Genomic DNA, 21,991 nt, shown 5'->3' with positions numbered 1-21,991 from the left:
TTCCTTCCTTTGCTTCCTTCCTTCCTTTCCTTCCTTCCTTCCTTCCTTCCTTCCTTTCTTCCTTCCTTCCTTCCTTCCTTCCTTTCTTCTTCCTTCCTTCCTTCCTTCCTTCCTTTCCTTCCTTCCTTTTGCTTCCTTCCTTCCTTCCTTCCTTCCTTCCTTCCTTCCTTCCTTCCTACCTTCCTTTCTTTTCCTTCCTTCCTTCCTTCCTTTCCTTTCCTTCCTTCCTTCCTTTCGTTCCTTCCTTTCCTTTCCTTCCTACCTTCCTTCCTTCCTTCCTTCCTTCCTTCCTTTCCTTCCTTCCTTTGCTTCCTTCCTTCCTTTCCTTCCTTCCTTCCTTCCTTCCTTTCCTTCCTTCCTTGCTTCCTTTCCTTCCTTCATTCCTTGCTTCCTTTCCTTCCTTCCTTCCTTCCTTCCTTCCTTCCTTCCTTCCTTCCTTCCTTCCTTCCTTCCTTTCTTTAATTCTGGGACAGGACTTACATTAATACAGTTTCTTAATTAATAACATCTCATTTCAAAATTCACATATTTTAATTGATGTAAACATTACTTCAGCATTACTTAAAAGTTTTAAAATATATTCCTTCAAAAAATAAAATGGAGTTTTTCTGGCACCCCTGATAAAAGCAGGGAATAAGCCGAAGTGGTGTTTTCCTGGTGTAATCCATGTTTACTCAGCTCCAGCAAATCCTGCAACAACACACAAAAAAGTCATGTGATGAGATTTTGTTACTTTACATTTATTATAAATATGCCTGTTATGGCAAGAGTACAGTGTGGAGAATATGTTATATGAATATTAGACACTCTGGTTCCAATAAGGAAGCGTTTAGATTTGATTTTAGTGTAAATATATGCGCAGTATATTTTGTGATAATGACTGGTTGACACTATCGTTCATCTGGTGTCCACCAGTATATTAATGAAAAAAGCGATAGGGCAAAAGCATGTATTGTATATATTGCTGTTTTCAATGCAAATAGTCTCACACTAAAATTGAGAAAACACCAAAACCACCACCACCACCACCATCACCAACAACAACAACAACAACTACAACAACAACAACAACAACAACTACTACTACATTAACAACAATAGCAACTACAACCCCAAATCAGAAAAAGTTGAGTCAGTACGTAAAATGCAAATAAAACAGAAAGTAGTGATGTCTAAATTTACTTTGACTTGTATTTCACTGCAGACACAACATTATTTAATGTGTTTCTCATGATTTTTTGGTTTGTTTAAATAAACATGTATTCCAATTTTGATTCTTGCAACACATTTTTAAAAAGTCGGAACAGTAAAGGATTTACCACTTTGTGATGTTGCCATTTTTATTTCACATCACTTAAAAGACGTTTAGGGACTGAAGACACCAAGTGATGAAGTGTTTCAGGTGTAATGTTGTCCCATTCTTCCTGCAAACAAGTCTTAACTTGAGCAGCAGTACGGGGTCATTTTTGACGCATTTTGCACTTTAAAATACACCACTCATTCTCTGTTGGAGACAGGTCAGGACTGCAGGCAGGCCAGTCAAAAATGAATGGGTGTACCTGGAAAAGAAGGCAGCATATTTTGCTCCAAACTCTTTTTACTTTTCAGCATTAATGGGGCCATCACAGAAGTGCAAGTTAGCTTTGCCAAGGGCACTGACACAACCCTATACCATGACAGACCCTGGGTTTTGGACTTGTTGCTGGTAATATTCTGGACGATCCTTTTCTTCTTTGGTCCAGAGCACACAGCATAATGCACAATGTCTTCTTATCTTTCTTGGAGGAACATTATTTTTAAACATTTCAATAATTTTCTGACGGATTTGTCGGCAAACTGGCGATCCATCTTTGCTCCTAAAGGACTAGACCTTTCTTGGATGTTGCTTTTGTAGCAAATCATAATCACCTCTTGACATCACCTGTTTCAAATCACATCATTTAATCAAATCACACCATTTTCAGATCACATCAATTTACCTGATTACTAGCCCTAAACTGCTCCTGTCACAACTTTTTTTGAAATGTGTTCATATGTTTTATTTAAAAAACAAAACAAAACAAACAAAAAACAAACAATAAACATCACGAGGAACACATTTAATAATGTTTGTTGTATTGTCTGCAATGAAATACAAGTCAAAGTAAATTTGGAAATCACTACTTGCTTTTTTTATTTGTGTTTTCCATACTGCCCCAGCATTTACTGGGATGGGGTTGTGCAACAACAACAACTAATACTACTACTACAAAACAACAACAGCAACAACAACAACTACTACTACTACTACAAAACAACAACAGCAACAACAACAACTAATACTACTACTACAAAACAACAACAGCAACAACAACAACTACTACTACTACCACTACTACTACTACAACCAACAACAACAACTACTACAACAAAACAACAACAACTACTACTACCACTACTACTACTACTACAACCAACAACAACAACTTCTACAACAAAACAACAACAACCAACAACAACTACAACAGCAACAATAATAACAACAACAGCCATAACAACTACAACTACAATAACAACAACAAAAACAACAGCGACAACAACAACTATAATAACAATAATAACAATAATAACAATAACAACAAAAACAAAAACAACAACAACAACCTCAACTACAACAATAACAACCACTACAACAATAATAACAAAAACACCTACTAAAACAACGACAACAACAACTACAACAACAACTACTACTAAAATTCCAACAACCAACAACAACATAAATAGTAACAACAACAACAAAAACAGCAATAACTAAAATAACAAAAAACATCAGATACAACAACAAAAAATCCTCATCATCAACAACAGCAACAACAACAACAACAACAACAACAACAACAACAAAATCAAATACAACAACAACAACAATAAAAACTACAACAACAACAAAAATCAAATACAACAACAAGTAAAACAACAATAAAAACTACATCAATAACAACAACTATAGCAATAATAGCAACTACAGCAACTACAATTACAATAACAACATAAAATAAATAAATAAATAAATAAATAAATAAATAAAATTTATTACCCTAATACCATTATTAAGTCAATGATTTTATAATACATATTATTATGGTTTCCTTTGGGGCATTCTTTGTAAGATGGTGATAGGCCTATCTATCATTTTTACAGTTGAAGACAAAATTACTTTTCAAGTATTTTTATTATTATAAGTGATGTTCAACAGAGCAACCATAATTATAATAAATATAATTGTAATTAAATATTTTTTCTTTTAAATGTTAAAGTCCATATTCACCCTCAGGAATGACTGTTTTTCCCGATTGTCTACAGAACAGACCACTGTTGTCCAATGACTTTAAGTCTTTCAATGTCACTTTAAGCTGAATAATAGTATCTTGCAAAATATCTAGTCACATATTGTCTGCTGTCATCATGGCAAAGATAAAAGAAATCAGTTATTAGAAATGAGTTAATAAAACTATTATGTTTAGAAATGTGTTGAAAAAAATCTTGGGAAATATCTGGGAATTACAATTTCAAGTGTACATTACTGAGACCTTGTCTAGCGATGCCTGAGTGTCTTGAGATGATCTACAGTGTGTGTTTGTTCAAGTCTCATCAGCACAATGTGAGGAAACTGATAACTGAACTGTCGGGTGTTGCAGTTTTTGTCACTTGATAAAAGTTGTTCGAAAAGTGTCACTCCACCCTCAGCAAAGCCACCGAGACAAACTCTCTTCTGTCTGCATGCGTTTCCATTGAAGGGGAAGTTAAAAGCTCTTAAGCCAGCAGATTTTTATGCCACATTTGTATTAGTTTTTTTTTTTCAGCTGCTAAATGACTTTAATTTGTTTGGGGCTCGTTTTAAATTACAAGCAATTCCCATCATCACTGCACAACTTCTGAATTCCTTCCCAGAAATGATGGAAGTGAGGGAGTGAAAATGTGATGTAGGACAGACTGACGAGAACATGTCTGTTATCATAGTGAACTGGGAGAGACTAGACTCCTTTATCAGACTTCTAATACACAAGAGGAAATTTATCGTGCTTAATACATTGCTCCGGGTACGTTTCATTGCACGTTTCAGATGACAAATCCACTAGAGGGTGCTATCTGCATTTCTTTGCAAATCTGAAACATGTTACTTAGGGTGTGTTTTGTTGTACGTTTCAGATGCACGTCCTGCTTGTAGACGTCCAGGGGAAGGTGGAGCTTATGGTATAGCAAACCACTGAGCTAAACTCTTTGCTAAACCCATCCAATAGTGTTTTCAGAAGCAGACGTAAGCGAAAAGTGCACCGCCACCACATAGTTTACCTTAATTTTACATTGCTTTTATCTTTTTTTGTGGAACCACAATTCACTGGACTTGAACTCTAGCGCAAACACAACACCATACAAAGTAAGCTGCAAGCAAAAGGACAACAACTAACCTACTTTATAGTGGGAAAGTATGCGATTTCAGACGTAGTAGTGTAGCATAGTAGCATAGATGTTAGTAGTGTGTGTGTGTGTAAATTAATAACTGAGTGCTATTATTAGTAAAGTGTTGAAGCAGATTCCTATCATTCTATCCATCTGTTTTGATGATGATTTCAAACTTTCATTTGGTTACTGTCGTCAGGTTGTGTTTTGGATCAAATATGGACAAACCCATTGGGTCATTGGTATATAAACTGTCATATAAATAAAACACAAAAAATAACCCATCACAACAACCCAGCATTTTATAGAGTACCATCCTGAAGTGGAAACGTAACTATTTTTCATTTTGTCAGTTTAGTGGCTAATTCATACCAATTCATATGAGTTCGGTCGTAAAAATGTAAATTTTTTTTAGGAGGCGTGGCACCAAACCCCACCCCTAAACCCAACCATCATTGAGGTCATTGGGGGATGAGCATATCGAACTAAATTGTGCAAATGGGGTCATATTTATTCATACGAATTAGCCACTAAATCAAAAAGTTATGGACTGCCATGAGATAGCATTGAGAGTACTGTTTCAGGCTCCAAAGGAAGTCAAATTAAAACAAGGTAAAAAGAATGAATGAATGAATGAATGAATGAATGAAAGAATGAATGAAAGAATGAATGAAAGAAAGAAAGAAAGAAAGAATGAATGAATGAATGAAGGAATGAAGGAAGGCACGCACATAGTACGAATACCATTGAACAGTTGAACAAACGCATGAACGGTGAACAATTGAACGAATGACTGAACAAATGATTGAATGAGTGATTAAAAGAACGAACAAACAAAACAAACAAATGAACGAACAATTGAATGAACAATTGAACAAACGAACGAACAAAAACGAACAAATAATTAAATAAACAACTGAACTATCGATTCACCAAACGATTGAACAAACGATTGAATGAACGGACAAACAATTGAACGAACATTTGAACACATGATTGAACGAACAAACAAATGCACGAACGATTGAACAAACCGTTGAACTAATGAACAAACGAATGGATCATTGACAGAACGACTGAACAAATGATTGAACGAACGAATGAACAAAAACAAACAAATGAACGAACGAATGGATCATTGACAGAACGACTGAACAAATGATTGAACGAACGAATGAACAAAAACAAACAAATGAACGAACAAACAAACTAATTAATTAAATAAAGTAATTAATGATTGAATTAAACAGAATCTTCTTGAATATTGCTAAAAAAACATGAAAGACAGCTCAGAGTCAAGTGCGTTGTATAATATTCCTGTCACTTTCATTTCAGATCTGAAATGAAAGTCTGCTTATCTCTTACATTCCATGCACAAAAAACTGATAAGAGAAAACGATTGCAGACATTAAAGTTAAAATACTTCTCAAAGAACATATATGTGTGCTGTTATCATCACTTTGTGGGCATGCTCCCTGATCTTCCCACCGTTCGGGAGCTGTTTGAGGATATGAGAGCTCATCTGTCATCAGGCCGCTTATTTAATCTACGCCTTCATTAAAGTTGAACATGTGAGGAACTGACAAACCACAGTCAGTCTGACACTGTTAAAGTGATGAAACTTTAAAACCACATGCTTTAAAAACCCCTTTCAGGTTTAACATTACATGATGGGTTCAGTAATTAGACACTGTAAAAATGCTGGGTTCCACACAATTCCTTCATGTTGTCCCAATGCAAATTTATTAAGTTAACACATTTAAGTGGATTGAACATAAAACAATTAAGTTGTCCCAAAACAAATCTCAAGAATGGTGTTGTTTTAGCTCATTTTAATGAAGTAGTTTGAACAAGCAGCACAATTTATTTTTGTGAGTGTACTAAACACCATCATGACAATAAAGTAATGCAATAAGTATTATTTATCACTATCATGAAACGAAAGCTAACGTACATTATGGATGAGAAGAAAAAAAAGATCATAGTAATGTCAACATATTAACGGTTTTTCCAGCCTGATCGCACGAGGAAAACGTAAGTATTTTACATTTTGTCAGTTTAGTGGCTAATTCGTACGAATTCTGTCACGTGTAAAATAAAGGTACAGAGATGGATCTAAAATGCAAGTGAGATTTTAATTAACACTGTCAGAATGAGCCAACAGGGCTACAAAAGGAGGGTGAGGACACTGGGATACTGGGGCAGGAACAGCAGGGCGAAACGAAGACCAGCGGTCACTCCTCTACGACACAACGAACTGACAAAGAGACATAGAAACGTAGCCCAGATATAGGCTCAATAATGAACCTCAGCTGGTGATCAATCAAACAGCTGAGTGCCGTCATAACACGTGACCAAACAAATACACGTGGAAAAACAAACAACACAAACCCATGTGACAAAACAGATACTCCGGAAAGCACACAAACCTGCAACCGTGACAGAATTCGTACGAGTTGAGTCGTACGAAATGGTACGATTTTAAAAAGGAGGCGTGGCACCTAACCCCACCCCTAACCCCAACCGTCATAGGGTGATGAGGAAATCGTACTAAATTGTACGAATTAGATAGTACGAATTCTAACGAATTAGCCACTAAATCAAAAAGTTACGAATTGCCGTGATAATGCGTTGGTTATTCACCATGTACTGTATAGTGAGGACACTGTTAACGTTATTGTAGCATTTCACTATTGAAATGGCAGCTATTTTTACAGTGTTGCATACATAGTAAAACTAAACAAAATCATAGCAGATGGTGTACGTTAGACTCCAAAATGTATATAAAAATGCTGGGCTGTTGGAAGTCAACATCGGGTAATATTCAGACAAACCCAACCATTGGGTTAAGCACCTGGAGGAAACCCACACCAACACGGGGAGAACATGCAAACTCCGCACAGAAATGCCAGTGGCCCAGCCGGGATTTGAACTGAGCCACCATGTCGCCCACTGTTGGGTTATTTTAACCCAAGCCATTCAGTCATTAATGTTAACCCAATAAATTTAAATTACAACCCAACTAGGTGAGTTGTTATGGCTGTGATCCAATAAATAGCCCACAGTCCAAACACATGCGCTATAGGGGAATTGGATGAGCTAAATTGTCCGTGGTGTATGAGTGTGAATGAAGGAGAGTCTATGGTGTTTTCCAGTGCATGGTTGCAGCTGGAAGAGCATCCGCTGCGTAAAACATATGCTGGATAAGTTGGCGGTTCATTCCGCTGTGGCGACCCTGGATTGATAAAGGAACTAAGCCAAAAAGAAAATGAATGAATGAATTGTGTAAAATTATTAACCCAACGTTTTTTAAAGTGTACTGTTAAACAGGTTACCGATGTTTACTGTAGTATTTTTACAGTTTTATTTTACTATTAAAATCACTGACATTTTTTACTTGCACGTATACGTACTGTACTAGTACACTATTATTACATAAAAACGTTGTATGTAAACTAAACTCAAGCACTGGTTGTAATTCACAGGCTGTAATCAAAAGCGCTATCTGCTTCTCTAATAATAAAGATTAGGGATTTACATGATCTGATTGGACAATGAAATGCACAGAACATAAATCATACGTTTCTAACGAAACCCGGCCAAACGTAATGTTTACCATTTGAATTCCAGCCAACGTGTGCCTTAAATTCTTTGCATCCCCTCCATGCAGTTCAATTTGCGTGATAGGACGGGCCGTGTGTTCAAATATTAAAACAGATGCTGAAAATGATTATATCTAATGAGAGGAAGCTCTCCCTAAAGAGGAGTTGTATTCATCAGGGTTGATTGTAGTTCTCATTAAAGAGCATATATACGTGAGCAGATCCATGCATACAAAACCTGTGCATGCTCCAAAAAGGAAACCCAATCCTTCCTTTCAAAATGTACCACAAATACAGCTATTAGCAAAATAAACATTAAGAGATTTTTTTAAACATATTGTTTTAATAGCTAATTTCTAATGCATCATTTCTTTTGTCTTTGCCATGATGACAGCACCTTTTATTTTGCAAGGTACTAGTATTCAGCTTAAAGTGAAAGGCTTAACTAGGTTAACTATGGAATTTAGGGTAAATGGGCAAGTCATTGTATAACAGTGCTTTGTTCTGTAGCCAATCAGATATTTTTTATTAGAGGGCTAATATTATTGACCTTTAAATGATTTTAAAAAATGTATAGCCAAACTAAAAAATAAAATACTTTCTTCAGAAGACAAAACATTTCAGTAAACTCCTTGTCCTTGCACGGTTAAACAGATCTAAATGAAGTCCACTGAAGTCCTGACAGGGTTCAGTTTTGTTGCTTTGCTTGTCGTTAGTCAAACGTTAGTAAAAGCTGCTTCTCTTTAGTCCTAAAAGTTGCTGACAGCAGAGACAGCTTCAGCTTCAGTTAGTCTGGACGATGCAGAAGTGATACAGAAGTTGACATCAGCTCGGTTTAGTTGTTAAATGCTTTGCAGAAGTTTTTTCTATTAGCTCTTGTCTAATGTTGAGAATATACTACCAATTAAAAAAGATATATATATATATATATATATATATATATATATATATATATATATATATATATATATATATATATATATATATATATATATATATATATATATTTACACAAATTATTTAGCATGTTTTAAGGAAAAACTCACTTAATTTTGGCATATTATTCTTAAAACCAGACTATATTGTTAATAATAAGTTTTCCTTGTCTAGAAAATACTTGATTTAAGAATTTTTAGATATTTGGACTAGAAACAAGACAAAAAAGCCATGTAAGAACATTTTGTTTTGCAGTGTAAGGTTGGAAATTATAATAGACAATACAAACAAATGTATGTATAAAAGTATATACGCTAACTTTCAAGATAAGTCAAGATAAGTCATCTTAATGAAAGCAAGATTTATTCAACCCACTGCCTGCACTTAAAGGCAAAAATAATTTCAAAGAATATACCTGTAAATGCACTAAAATATGTCACAGGAAATTCCTGAGGGGTTTTGTACAGTAAAACTTGGAAGTAAAGCTGCACAGGTGTTCAGTTTTAGCAAGAATGACACTGCAACACACTTAAAGAAAAGCAGCTGTCATTAGGATGACCACAACAAAACAAATGCTGGAATATGCTTAGGTGTTGTGTATGTAGACTTGTAATGTATGTTTGTATGAGATTTACTGTACGTTTGTATACACTGTAAAAAATCCATTACTAAAAAATTCATGACAACGTATGCTTTTACTTTACTTGAACTTCATTTACAAAGTTAATCAAGACTCAACTTCAAGTCAGCTTAATTGATGCAAGTTAAAATGACTTGTACAGTTCAATTGGTTCAACTTAACAATTTAAGTGAGCAACACATTTTTAGAGTTACGCTAAATGCATCTATACCAACACCAAGGACATAGCAAAGGTTTAAGTTTCTTTAACCTAATTTATGAAGTTAATCAGGTTTCATCTTATTTTTTTAAGTTAAGCACATTTTACCGTGATGTTTTAAGTTAGCTTAATTGATGCAACTTAAAATGACTTGTAAAAGTTACATTGGTTCAACTTAAAAATTTAAGTGAGCAACAGCATAGCTATCAGGCATCTACATACCAAAACCAAAGACATAGCAAAGTTTTTACGTTACTTTAACTTAATTTACGAAGTTAATCAGGTTTCAATTTATTTTTTAAGTTAAGCACATTTTACCTTGATTATTTAAGTCAGCTTAATATGACTTGTACAGTTAAATTGTTTCAACTTAATTTAAGTGAGCAACACATTTTTAGTGTCGCTATAGGCATCTATACTTATATCTTTAAGTCAGCTTAATGACATAAGTTAAAATGACTTGTAAAGTTAATTTGGATCAACTTAAAAATTTAAGTGGTCAACAGTGTAGCTAATAGGCATCTTTATACCAAAACCAAAGACATAGCTTAGTTAACTTTAACTTAACTTACAGTTTTAAGTTAATCAGGTGTCAACTTAAAAAAATAAATGAAACAAATTGTAACTTAATCAGCTTAATTAGTAAGTTAAATTGACTTAAAAGTTTAAAGTGAGCAATAGTGTAGCTATTAGGCATCTACATTCCAAAACCAAAGACATAGCAAAGTTTTACGTTACTTTAACTTAATTTACAAAGTTAATCAGGTTTCAACTTATTTTTTTTAAGTTAAGCACATTTTACCTTGATGTTTTAAGTCAGATTAATTGATGTAGGTTAAAATGACTTGTAAAATTAATTTGATTCCACTTAAAAAAATGAAGTTAACGTCACAAGGACTTAGCAAAGAATTACATTTACAAGAAGCATTTCAGGGCCTGGGCCACTGACCAGAACCGGATCTGGCGGTTCGAGGTTCGATTAGCGCTTCTGTGGCAGACGGCTCTGGGTCAGCGGTGCCTTTCAGGACATTCATACGCTTGCGAAGCGCTTCTCTTTTGGGGAAGAGCAAAAAGTCGTATATGAGCGCAGCAGCCACTCCACCACACATAGGCGCAATCCAGTATATCTGTGTGAGAAAAATAAACATAACACACATTAGCCCTACATTAGATTATACATTATCAATTATAAACATAATACTTTTAGTAACTGATTTCTTTTATCTTTGTCATGATGACAGAACATATTTGACTAGATATTTTTCAAGATACTAGTATTCAGCTTAAAGTGACATTCAGAGGCTTAACTAGGGTAATTAGGCAAGTCGTTGTATAACAGTGGTTTGTTCTGTAGGCAATGCAAAATAATTTTGCTTAAGGGGGCTAATAATATTGACCTGAAATAGTTTTAAAAACATTAAAAACTGCTTTTATTTTAGCTGAAATAAAACAAATGAGACTTTGTAATATGAACGGTATTTTACTGTAGGACAGTTTTGCGGTGTGTTACTGTATATTAAAGTCGCATTGTGAAAATGACTGTATATTTTACAGTATAGATATACAGTACTGTAAATACATATATAGCAAGATGAATGGTGCTGTAAGTGTAAATACGGTATTTTTTGCTATAACTGATTTACAGTAAGTTACTGTTGATTTTACAGGAAACTGTTAACAGTGTAGCCTATTGTCTCAACTCAGGAAGTCTTTGGACAACAGTGTTTTTTCTGTAGCCAATCAAAATAAATTATATATATATATATGTATGTGTGTGTATATATGTTTGTGTGTATATATATATATATATATATATATATATGTGTGTGTGTGTATATATATATATATGTGTGTGTATATATATATGTGTGTGTGTATATATATATATATATATGTGTGTGTGTGTGTATATATATATATATATATATATATATATATATATATATATATATATATATATATATATATATATATATATATATATATATATAATTAAAAACTGCTTTTTATTCCAGTCAAACAAAAGAAGATTCATTCCTCCTGAATAATAAAATATAATAGACAAAACTGTGAAAATTGTCTTGCTCTGGTAAAAATCCCTTTGTAAATATTTTAATTAGTAAATTTTAGAATTTTAAAATTAAAGTTTCACACGACGGCTAATATTATTTGCTTCATAATTCCTATAGTTTATATTAACAGTGAGGACTGTCATGGAAATATCAAATGGCTTTGTTTTGTTTTTTATATCAACAGTTTTTTTAAGTGTTTATTATACTTGTTATTTTGCACAGTTTGTGAAACTTGTCAAATAAATCTAATTTAATTTAAGTTCATGAAATTAATGAAATGAAAAGTTTATTTTGTTTAATTTAATTTGTTTAAGTGAATTTAAGTTTATTCAGTTCAAATTAAATTAAATAAAATGAATTTATTTAACCAATCATTTTTCTATTTGTCCTATAAGAACTAGTTATTAGTAATTGCTTTAATTCTTGTTTTATGCTAAAAAACAACAACCTAAATACATATAAAGATCTTACCCAGTGGTTTTTAAAAGATTCAAGAACGACGGCTGGTCCGAAAGATCGAGCGGGGTTGATGCCACATCCAGTGTAACTGATCTGAGAATGACAGAAATGATCAGTTTATGATCTGCCAACTACATTAATGCAGAATAGACACTTGATTACACTAGCAATCTGATTTCCCAAATCATTTCTGGTTGATGAAAAGTCAGTTATCATGCGCTTACTGCTACCAGGTGCCCCAAACCAACAGAGAGCCCGATGGCGAGGGGTGCGGAGCCGGAAACATCAGTTCGGTTTTTATCCGTCGTGGCCAAAACACAGAGAACCAGCTGAAAGGTCGCAAAAAGCTCAATGGCAAATCCCTGACCCGCTTTCACACCGTTACCCAGCTAAACGAAGAAAATAAGGAACACAACATCACATTACAGTGTGAAGACAGAATAAATGGCTTCAACATGATTATACTTGTGAGAACCTTAATTGTAAAAGTCAAGTTATTTTATTGTGAAAAAATTATTTAACCCATTGTAACTTCACGACTTAAACTACTTATGTAAAATGAGCTGAAACTGCATCGTTACTTAATCGATATGTGTTGGGACAACATGAAGGAATTGTGTGGAACCCTGCATTTTTTGACAGTGTTGTAACTGTGAAGTTGACTTAAATTATTAACTTTTAATGTCTTTATAATTTTACACATATTTCATTTGCTTAATTTTAGGTCAACAGGTTTACTCACATTTTTTCAAGTGCAGTCAACTAATCACTGTTTACTGTGCAAACTCAAAAAATGAGGGGTTGTTTCAAGCCAAATTTATATGTTTCAAGCCAAATTTATATGTTTCAAGCCAAATGTATATGTTTCAAGCCAAATTTATTTGTTTCAAGCCAAATTTATTTGTTTCAAGCCAAATGTGGGGTTGTTTCAAGCCAAATTTATATGTTTCAAGCCAAATTTATATGTTTCAAGCCAAATTTATTTGTTTCAAGCCAAATGTGGGGTTGTTTCAAGCCAAATTTATATGTTTCAAGCCAAATTTATATGTTTCAAGCCAAATTTATTTGTTTCAAGCCAAATTTATTTGTTTCAAGCCAAATGTGGGGTTGTTTCAAGCCAAATTTATATGTTTCAAGCCAAATTTATATGTTTCAAGCCAAATTTATTTGTTTCAAGCCAAATTTATTTGTTTCAAGCCAAATTTATTTGTTTCAAGCCAAATTTATATGTTTCAAGCCAAATTTATTTGTTTCAAGCCAAATGTGGGGTTGTTTTAAGCCAAATTTATTTGTTTCAAGCCAAATTTATTTGTTTCAAGCCAAATTTATATGTTTCAAGCCAAATTTATTTGTTTCAAGCCAAATGTGGGGTTGTTTCAAGCCAAATTTATTTGTTTCAAGCCAAATGTGGGGTTGTTTCAAGCCAAATTTATTTGTTTCAAGCCAAATGTGGGGTTGTTTCAAGCCAAATTTATTTGTTTCAAGCCAAATTTATTTGTTTCAAGCCAAATTTATTTGTTTCAAGCCAAATTTATTTGTTTCAAGCCAAATTAATTTGTTTCAAGCCAAATGTAAGGTTGTTTCAAGCCAAATTTATTTGTTTCAAGCCAAATGTGGGGTTGCTTCAAGCCAAATTTATTTGTTTCAAGCCAAATGTGGGGTTGCTTCAAGCCAAATTTATTTGTTTCAAGTCAAATTTATTTGTTTCAAGCCAAATTTATTTGTTTCATGTCATGGATTGGTCAGGCTCTCACGACCCCCACTCACGAAGATCACCATCACCTGACTTCTAATGAGCACACAGCTGCATCACATTCACGAGCACCAGATAAAAGCACAGCACTCCAGTCGCTCATTGTCCGGGCTCGTCTCGACGAAAGCGGACAACTGAGCGACCACTCAGCGTAGTCATCCTCAGCTAAAACAAACGATTTACTTACCTGTTCTCTTTGTATTCCTCCTAGTCTTCCTGGTCCTCCCGAATCGTCCTGTCTTCCAGTCCTTCCAAGTCTGTGTCATCCTCTGTCAGCTGTATCTGGTGTGTGCTGTCCATCCTCGTGTATTCCTGTTACCCAGCCACGGAGGAAAAGACCCCAACATCATTCCTGATCCTCCTGGCTATCCTTCATGTGCTCCTTGTTGTCATTTAATAAACACCCTAACGTTTCCTTACCTCTGTCTCCTGTCCGCTTCATAACAGAAGCCCGGACCATTAACGACGACAACATGAGCACCCCCGATCACCTTCAAGAGCTGGTGGACCAGTTGAAGCGGATTCTACAGCCACCAGCTCCACTTTCCAACGCACCACCAGCACCGAGCACTTCCGCCTCCACAGTTTCTTCTTCGGCCCTTCCTTCCAGTCCCATGGCCCGACCAGCGCCCTACTCAGGCGGAGCGGGGGAGTGCAATGGTTTTCTGTTACAATGTTCCCTCATATTCGAAATGCAACCTTCTCTATATCCCACAGATAAGTCGAAGATCGCCTACATCGTATCTCTACTCTCTGGACCTGCACTTAAATGGGCTGAGACGATCTGGAACCAAGCCGGGCCGGTCATGAATTCCATCACTACCTTCACGGAGTATTTCAAAGAGGTGTTTGGACGTTCTGATGGGGAAGTAGCCGCTGGAGAGCAGCTGTATCATCTAAAGCAAGGTACTCTATCTACACAGGAATATGCTCTCCGGTTTCGCACTCTAGCAGCTGCAAGTGGATGGAATGAGAGATCGTTGTTGACCACGTACCGGCTCGGCTTGGAACCCACTCTCCGAATCCAACTGGCCACATTAGATGATACAATGGGTCTGGAGAGATTCATCCAACATTCTCTCCGATGTTCCGATCGTCTCCGTTCCTATCAACAGGACACCATCACCCCCTCGTCTGCACTCCTCCAATCGCCTGAGTCAACAGCCTCTCCAGAACCAGAACCCATGATAATAGAGTCTGGAAGACTGACATCAGCGGAACGACAGAGGAGGCTGACCCGGGGTCTGTGTCTATACTGCGGTGTCAGTGGACACACCCGTATGGAGTGTCCCCTTCGTCCCATTCGGACTTCAGTGAGTGTATTCAGTACGAATATTGAACAATGTAAACCACTTACTACCACCGTACAAATAACTACTGCCTCTATTTCTCTCCTTGTCACAGCCCTCATCGACTCCGGGTCAGCAGGGAACTTCATCTCCCAATCCCTCTGTCGTCAACTCCACCTCCGTACTGAGGCGTCCTCGCATATATACCAGATACAACCGATAACCCAGTGCACTCGATCTTCGACCCGTATCCATCGACAATGCGAAGACATCCTTCTTCAAGTGGGGTTGTTACATCAAGAGAGGATTCAATTTCTGGTTCTGGAGGGTGCAAATATGGACATCATTCTAGGGCGCCCGTGGCTGGTGAAGCACGATCCCATCATCTCTTGGGGCACAGGAGAGATAAAGAAATGGGGATCTGGATGTACACCTGCCTGTTTTCCAAATCTCCCTCTTCAAGGTCGGAACCCCATTTCTTTGTTTGCAACATCGGTCGAGAGCCCTCCTGAGAAGCAGTCTATCCACATTCCTAAGGAGTACAGCTCCTTTCATGATGTCTTCTGCCCCAAGAGAGCTTCCCAGCTACCGCCGCATCGGCCATGGGACTGCGCGATCGACCTAGTTCCAGATGCCCAGTTGCCAAGAGGTAGGATCTACCCGCTCTCGCTTCCAGAGAATCAGGCAATGGAAGATTACATAAGGGAAGCTCTGAGTCAGGGGTACATACGTCACTCAAAATCACCAGCCGCCTCAAGCTTCTTCTTTGTGGCCAAGAAGGACGGAGGGCTGCGTCCATGCATCGACTACAGGGTCCTAAATAACGGTACAGTAAAATACCGATATCCCCTTCCTCTGGTACCAGCCGCTTTGGAACAGCTCCGAGAAGCTAAAGTCTTCACTAAATTGGACCTCCGCAGCGCGTATAATCTGATAAGAATACGTGAGGGGGACCAATGGAAGACAGCATTCGTGACCCCTACTGGCCACTATGAATATGAGGTCATGCCTTACGGTCTGGTCAACGCCCCCTCCGTATTCCAAAACTTCATTCATGAAGTCCTCCGGGAGTTTCTTCACCACTGTGTAATAGTGTACATAGATGACATCCTCATTTACTCCCGGAGTGAGGCCGAACATCGCCAACACGTTGCGGAGGTCCTACACACATTGAGAGAACATCACCTCTACCTCAAAGCGGAGAAATGCTCATTCCACCAGAAGTCGATTCATTTCTTGGGATACATCATTGACCAAACCGGTATACGTATGGATGGGAAGAAAATTGAGGCTGTTCTATCCTGGTCAGAACCCACTTCCATTAAGGAGCTCCAGAGGTTTCTTGGGTTTGCTAACTTTTATAGACGGTTTATCAAGGACTACAGCAGGATTACATCACCTCTCACTAATCTCCTCAAGGGTAAACCCAAAGGACTGGAGTGGACCAAAGAAGCAGCCGCAGCCTTCCGCCTTCTTAAGAAGGAGTTCACAAGGGCCCCACTCCTGACTCATCCTGACCCAAATCTTCCTTTCGTGGTGGAAGTGGACGCATCCACCACCGGCGTCGGGGCAGTATTATCTCAACATCATGATACACCGCCCCGACTGCATCCCTGTGCCTATTTCTCTCGGAAGTTGAGCCCGGCGGAGCAGAATTACAGCATAGGAGACAGGGAGCTTCTAGCAATCAAGCTAGCCTTGGAGGAGTGGCGTCACTGGTTGGAGGGAGCCAAACATCCGTTCCAGGTGATCACAGATCACAAAAACCTCCAATACATCAAAGAGGCCAAGAGACTATGTCCACGTCAAGCCAGATGGTCACTTTTCTTCTCACGTTTTGATTTCTCCATTTCCTATCGTCCAGGACCCAAGAATCTAAGAGCAGACGCTCTCTCTCGTTTACACGAGCATCACGATCATGAAGAACTCCCAACGAAGATTCTTCCCGAACACATCTCCATTTGTCCGATCACCTGGAACGCTCCTCCAGTCGTTGCCACTCCGGAAGCCCCTGCTCCGCCGGGATGCCCTCCTCATCGGCAGTTCATACCACCTGAACACCGGGTAGATCTGATCCACTCCTTACATACCTCGCTAGGCACTGGACATCCAGGGATCAACAATACTCTCTCGCTAGTATCCCAACGATTCTGGTGGCCAAACATGGCAAGGGATGTGAGGCAATATGTTCAGGGCTGTAAGGACTGTGCCCAATCCAAGAGCCCACGTCATCTACCCGCTGGAAAGCTCCATCCCTTGCCGATTCCGAACCGTCCCTGGTCACACCTAGGAGTGGCCTTTATCACTGACCTCCCTTCGTCAGAAGGTAATACCTGTATTCTAGTCATAGTAGATAGATTCTCAAAGTTTGTCAAACTAATCCCTCTGAAAGGTCTTCCCACAGCCTTTGAAACTGCCGACAATATCTTTAATCAAGTCTTCAGGTCATTTGGTATTCCAGAAGATATTGTGTCGGACAGAGGTCCACAGTTCATCTCACGTCTATGGAAAGCCTTCTTCAAGCTCCTAGGTGTGGCCGTCAGCCTCTCTTCTGGATATCATCCCCAAACCAACGGGCAGACAGAGAGGAAGATTCAGGAGGTGGGACGGTTCCTGAGGACCTTCTGCAGTGGTCACCAGAACTCCTGGAGCCAGTATTTGGGCTGGGCAGAATATGCCCAAAATTCACTGCGGCAACCCTCCACCGGACTCACGCCATTCCAGTGCGTCCTGGGCTTCCAACCACCGCTCTTTCCCTGGGATGGCGAACCATCTGATGTCCCCGCAGTGGATCACTGGTTCCGGGGAGAGCGAGAGAGTCTGGGACGAGGCTCATCAACATCTGCAGAGGGCAGTCCGTCGAAGCAAGGTAACCGCCGATAGGAGAAGGTCTGAAGAACCCAGATACACACCCGGACAAAAGGTGTGGCTATCCACCCGGGACATACGCATGCGACTGCCCTCTCGCAAGTTAAGTCCCCGATTTGTTGGTCCCTTCACCATCGTGGAACAGGTTAACCCCGTCACCTACAAACTACAATTACCCTCTCACTACCGTATTCACCCTACATTCCACGTATCACTCCTGAAACCCTATCACGATCCTGTTCTTCCCTCCACAGAGCCTGACCACGAAGAGGAACCCCCTCCTCCACTGCTCCTAGAAGAAGGAGCCGTCTACGCAGTGAAGGAGATCTTGCGTTCCCGACGTCGTGGTGGCCAGTTGGAGTACCTGGTGGACTGGGAAGGGGACGGCCCCGAAGAAAGGACATGGGTTCCCAGAGCTGATATTCTCGATCCTAGTCTCATGGTGGAGTTTCATGAGAGCCACCCTGAGTTCCCAGCGCCTAGAGGCAGAGGGAGACCACCACGGCGTCGGAGGTGTCGGCCCTCAGGAGCGGGCCCTGGGGAGGGGGGTACTGTCATGGATTGGTCAGGCTCTCACGACCCCCACTCACGAAGATCACCATCACCTGACTTCTAATGAGCACACAGCTGCATCACATTCACGAGCACCAGATAAAAGCACAGCACTCCAGTCGCTCATTGTCCGGGCTCGTCTCGACGAAAGCGGACAACTGAGCGACCACTCAGCGTAGTCATCCTCAGCTAAAACAAACGATTTACTTACCTGTTCTCTTTGTATTCCTCCTAGTCTTCCTGGTCCTCCCGAATCGTCCTGTCTTCCAGTCCTTCCAAGTCTGTGTCATCCTCTGTCAGCTGTATCTGGTGTGTGCTGTCCATCCTCGTGTATTCCTGTTACCCAGCCACGGAGGAAAAGACCCCAACATCATTCCTGATCCTCCTGGCTATCCTTCATGTGCTCCTTGTTGTCATTTAATAAACACCCTAACGTTTCCTTACCTCTGTCTCCTGTCCGCTTCATAACATTTCAAGCCAAATTTATTTGTTTCAAGCCAAATTTATTTGTTTCAAGTCAAATTTATTTGTTTCAAGCCAAATTAATTTGTTTCAAGCCAAATGTAGGGTTGTTTCAAGCCAAATTTATTTGTTTCAAGCCAAATGTGGGGTTGCTTCAAGCCAAATTTATTTGTTTCAAGCCAAATGTGGGGTTGCTTCAAGCCAAATTTATTTGTTTCAAGTCAAATTTATTTGTTTCAAGCCAAATTTATTTGTTTCAAGCCAAATGTAAGGTTGTTTCAAGCCAAATTAATTTGTTTCAAGCCAAATGTGGGGTTGCTTCAAGCCAAATTTATTTGTTTCAAGCCAAATTTATTTGTTTCAAGCCAAATTTATTTGTTTCAAGCCAAATGTAAGGTTGTTTCAAGCCAAATTTATTTGTTTCAAGCCAAATTTATTTGTTTCAAGCCAAATTTGAGTTTTTTTAAACCAAATTTACATTTCAAGTGAAATTTGGGGTTGTTTAAGCCAAAGTTCCAAAGTTGGTCAGTTGATTCATTATTTACTGAAAACAGGACCACATCTTGAAAATGCTTCTTGATTTAAGAATTTGAAGATAAAATTTAAGTCAGCTTAACAGCTAAAATTGGAAAACTCATTTTCTTTGAGTAAAGTCAACTTGTCGCTTTCAAAGCAATGAGTTTACTTGCTTTTTATAAGTAAAATAACCAATAGCTTAATTCTCCAGTTTGGTTTTACTATATGTTGACTTATTTTAAACAACAGCGAGGCTGAAATTGCATGGAAGAAACTAAAATAATATTACAGTTTGAAACCATCACACAAAATCTCAAACATCTGTGCAAATTACAAAGATACACTCAAAAAAGAGATGTTTGCTGTTTGTTTAAACTGCTTATTTAAAATAAGCTGAAACAACAAAATTCATGAGTTTTTTTTTTGTTTTTGTTGTTGTGAAAACGTAATCATTTTATGTTTAATATACTTAAATTTATAAAACACCAATAAGTTAAGTTAATTCTTTCATGTTGTCCTAACACAAATCTATTATATGGAACCTAGCATTTTATACAGTGTATGATACAACTAACATGTAAAAACATGCTGGGTTCCACACAATCGATTTGTGTTGAAACAACATGAAGGAATGAAGTCAACTTGCAAGTTATTACAAATTTAAGTTGAGCATAAAACAATTCCAAAAAACTGATCAATTGGGTTGTTTCAGCTCATTTTCAAATTCAAGTAGTTTGACTAAACAGCAAACATCATTATTTTAATGTTTACTCCAGAATGGTTTTACTATTTAAACAACAGCGATGGTGATATTTCAAGAAACTAATTGATAACCACCACGCAAAATCTCACACATCTGAGCACAATTACAAAGATAAAGAACCTGTAAAACTATAAATAAATAGTAATCTGCCAACACTGAAAAAAGTGTTGCATGCAAAACTGTTGCAAACAATTTATTTGTGTTGAATTTAAACAAACAAATTAAATTGAGCAATCTTCAACTTAATTTGTTTGTTTAAATTCAGCCCAAATAAATTGTTTACAACCACTTAACGTAAAATAATTTAGTAAATCCAAGGAATCATCTTTGAATAATTTTTTTCAGTGAATGGGATAAATAAAATCATGTTATTTTAATGCAAAAACAAACACCCCATTGGCAGATTATTTAGCTTGTTTTAATAAAAAACTCACTTCATTTTGACATATTATATCTTAAATCAATAAAATATGTTTTGCTTGTCTTGAAAATGCTCATTGATTTAAGATTTTTAGATATTTGGACAAGAAATAAAACAAAAACTCCAAGTAAGAAAGCATTTTTGCAGAGCAATTATAAAATTAAAGTCAACCTAACGATTTAATGTAAAATTAATGTACACAGTCTTTTTTTTTTTTTAATATTGCGTACAGTTAAACTTACCATATTGAGTCCGAGTGTTGTATCGGGGTCGGGACTAACTTTGAACATAATGCCGCTTGCCAGCACAGCTCCCAACATCTGGGCAATGATATACATGAAGGCCCTGAAGAAACTGATCTGACAGCTAACCAGAAGTCCTAAAGTGATGGCCGGATTCAGGTGGGCTCCGCTTATGTGCCCCAAACTCTGCGCCAACGTGGCAATGGCCAGACCGAAAGCTAAAGCCACTTTCACCTCTTGATCGGGATATCTGTTATGCTTATTTCCAATAGCCGAGGCGATGCCAATGAAAACAAATATGGTCATGCCAACAAACTCGGCCAGCACCGCCCGCCAAAACGACCAACTTTTAAGCTCTCGTGCCATTACTACAACTGTTCCTTTTCTGTGTTTGAGCTAGTAAATGAAAACGCCAGCTAAACTATCACTTATAAACACTTGGCGGGAAAAAAATTGGTTGAGAGGAAGCTGGTTTTAACAAAGGAAGCACAGTTTGAGACAGAACAACAGCAGGAGGAGGTTGTTAAGCGCTAACTGCTGTCACCTAACAAACCCATTCAATAATAAAGTCAAGTGGAGCTTTATTGTGACATGGTGGCTCAGTGGTTAGCACGTCACAGCAAGAAGGTCACTGGTTCGAGTCACAGCTGGGCTCGTTGGTATTTCTGTGTGGAGTTTGCATGTTCTCCCCGTGTTGGCGTGAGTTTCCTCCGGGTGCTCCGGTTTTCCCCACAGTCCAAACACATGCACTATAGGGGAATTGGTGAAACTAAA

At 37.9% G+C, this 21,991-nt stretch overlaps 1 protein-coding gene across 2 annotated transcripts; it reads right to left on the bottom strand.

Annotated features, from left to right (window-relative positions):
* Positions 1 to 555: 555 nt before the first annotated feature.
* aqp1a.2 (aquaporin 1a (Colton blood group), tandem duplicate 2) lies at positions 556 to 21,599 on the bottom strand. 2 transcript variants are annotated; one of them, XM_056470792.1, is made up of 5 exons: positions 21,218 to 21,599; positions 12,576 to 12,740; positions 12,364 to 12,444; positions 10,734 to 10,947; positions 556 to 690 (listed from the first exon to the last, which is right to left on the bottom strand). In XM_056470792.1, exons 1-4 carry the CDS (start codon positions 21,581 to 21,583, stop codon positions 10,750 to 10,752), a joined length of 810 nt encoding a protein of 269 aa, XP_056326767.1. In that variant the 5' UTR covers positions 21,584 to 21,599; the 3' UTR covers positions 556 to 690; positions 10,734 to 10,749. The 2 variants fall into 2 exon arrangements, with proteins under 2 accessions (XP_056326767.1, XP_056326776.1); XM_056470801.1 differs by having other exon boundaries at positions 10,770 to 10,947.
* Positions 21,600 to 21,991: the final 392 nt, after the last annotated feature.

Source organism: Danio aesculapii, chromosome 2 (genome assembly GCF_903798145.1).
Source record: "Danio aesculapii chromosome 2, fDanAes4.1, whole genome shotgun sequence".
NCBI classification, from domain to species: Eukaryota; Metazoa; Chordata; class Actinopteri; order Cypriniformes; family Danionidae; genus Danio; species Danio aesculapii.
This window is presented reverse-complemented; position numbering and strand designations above follow the sequence as displayed.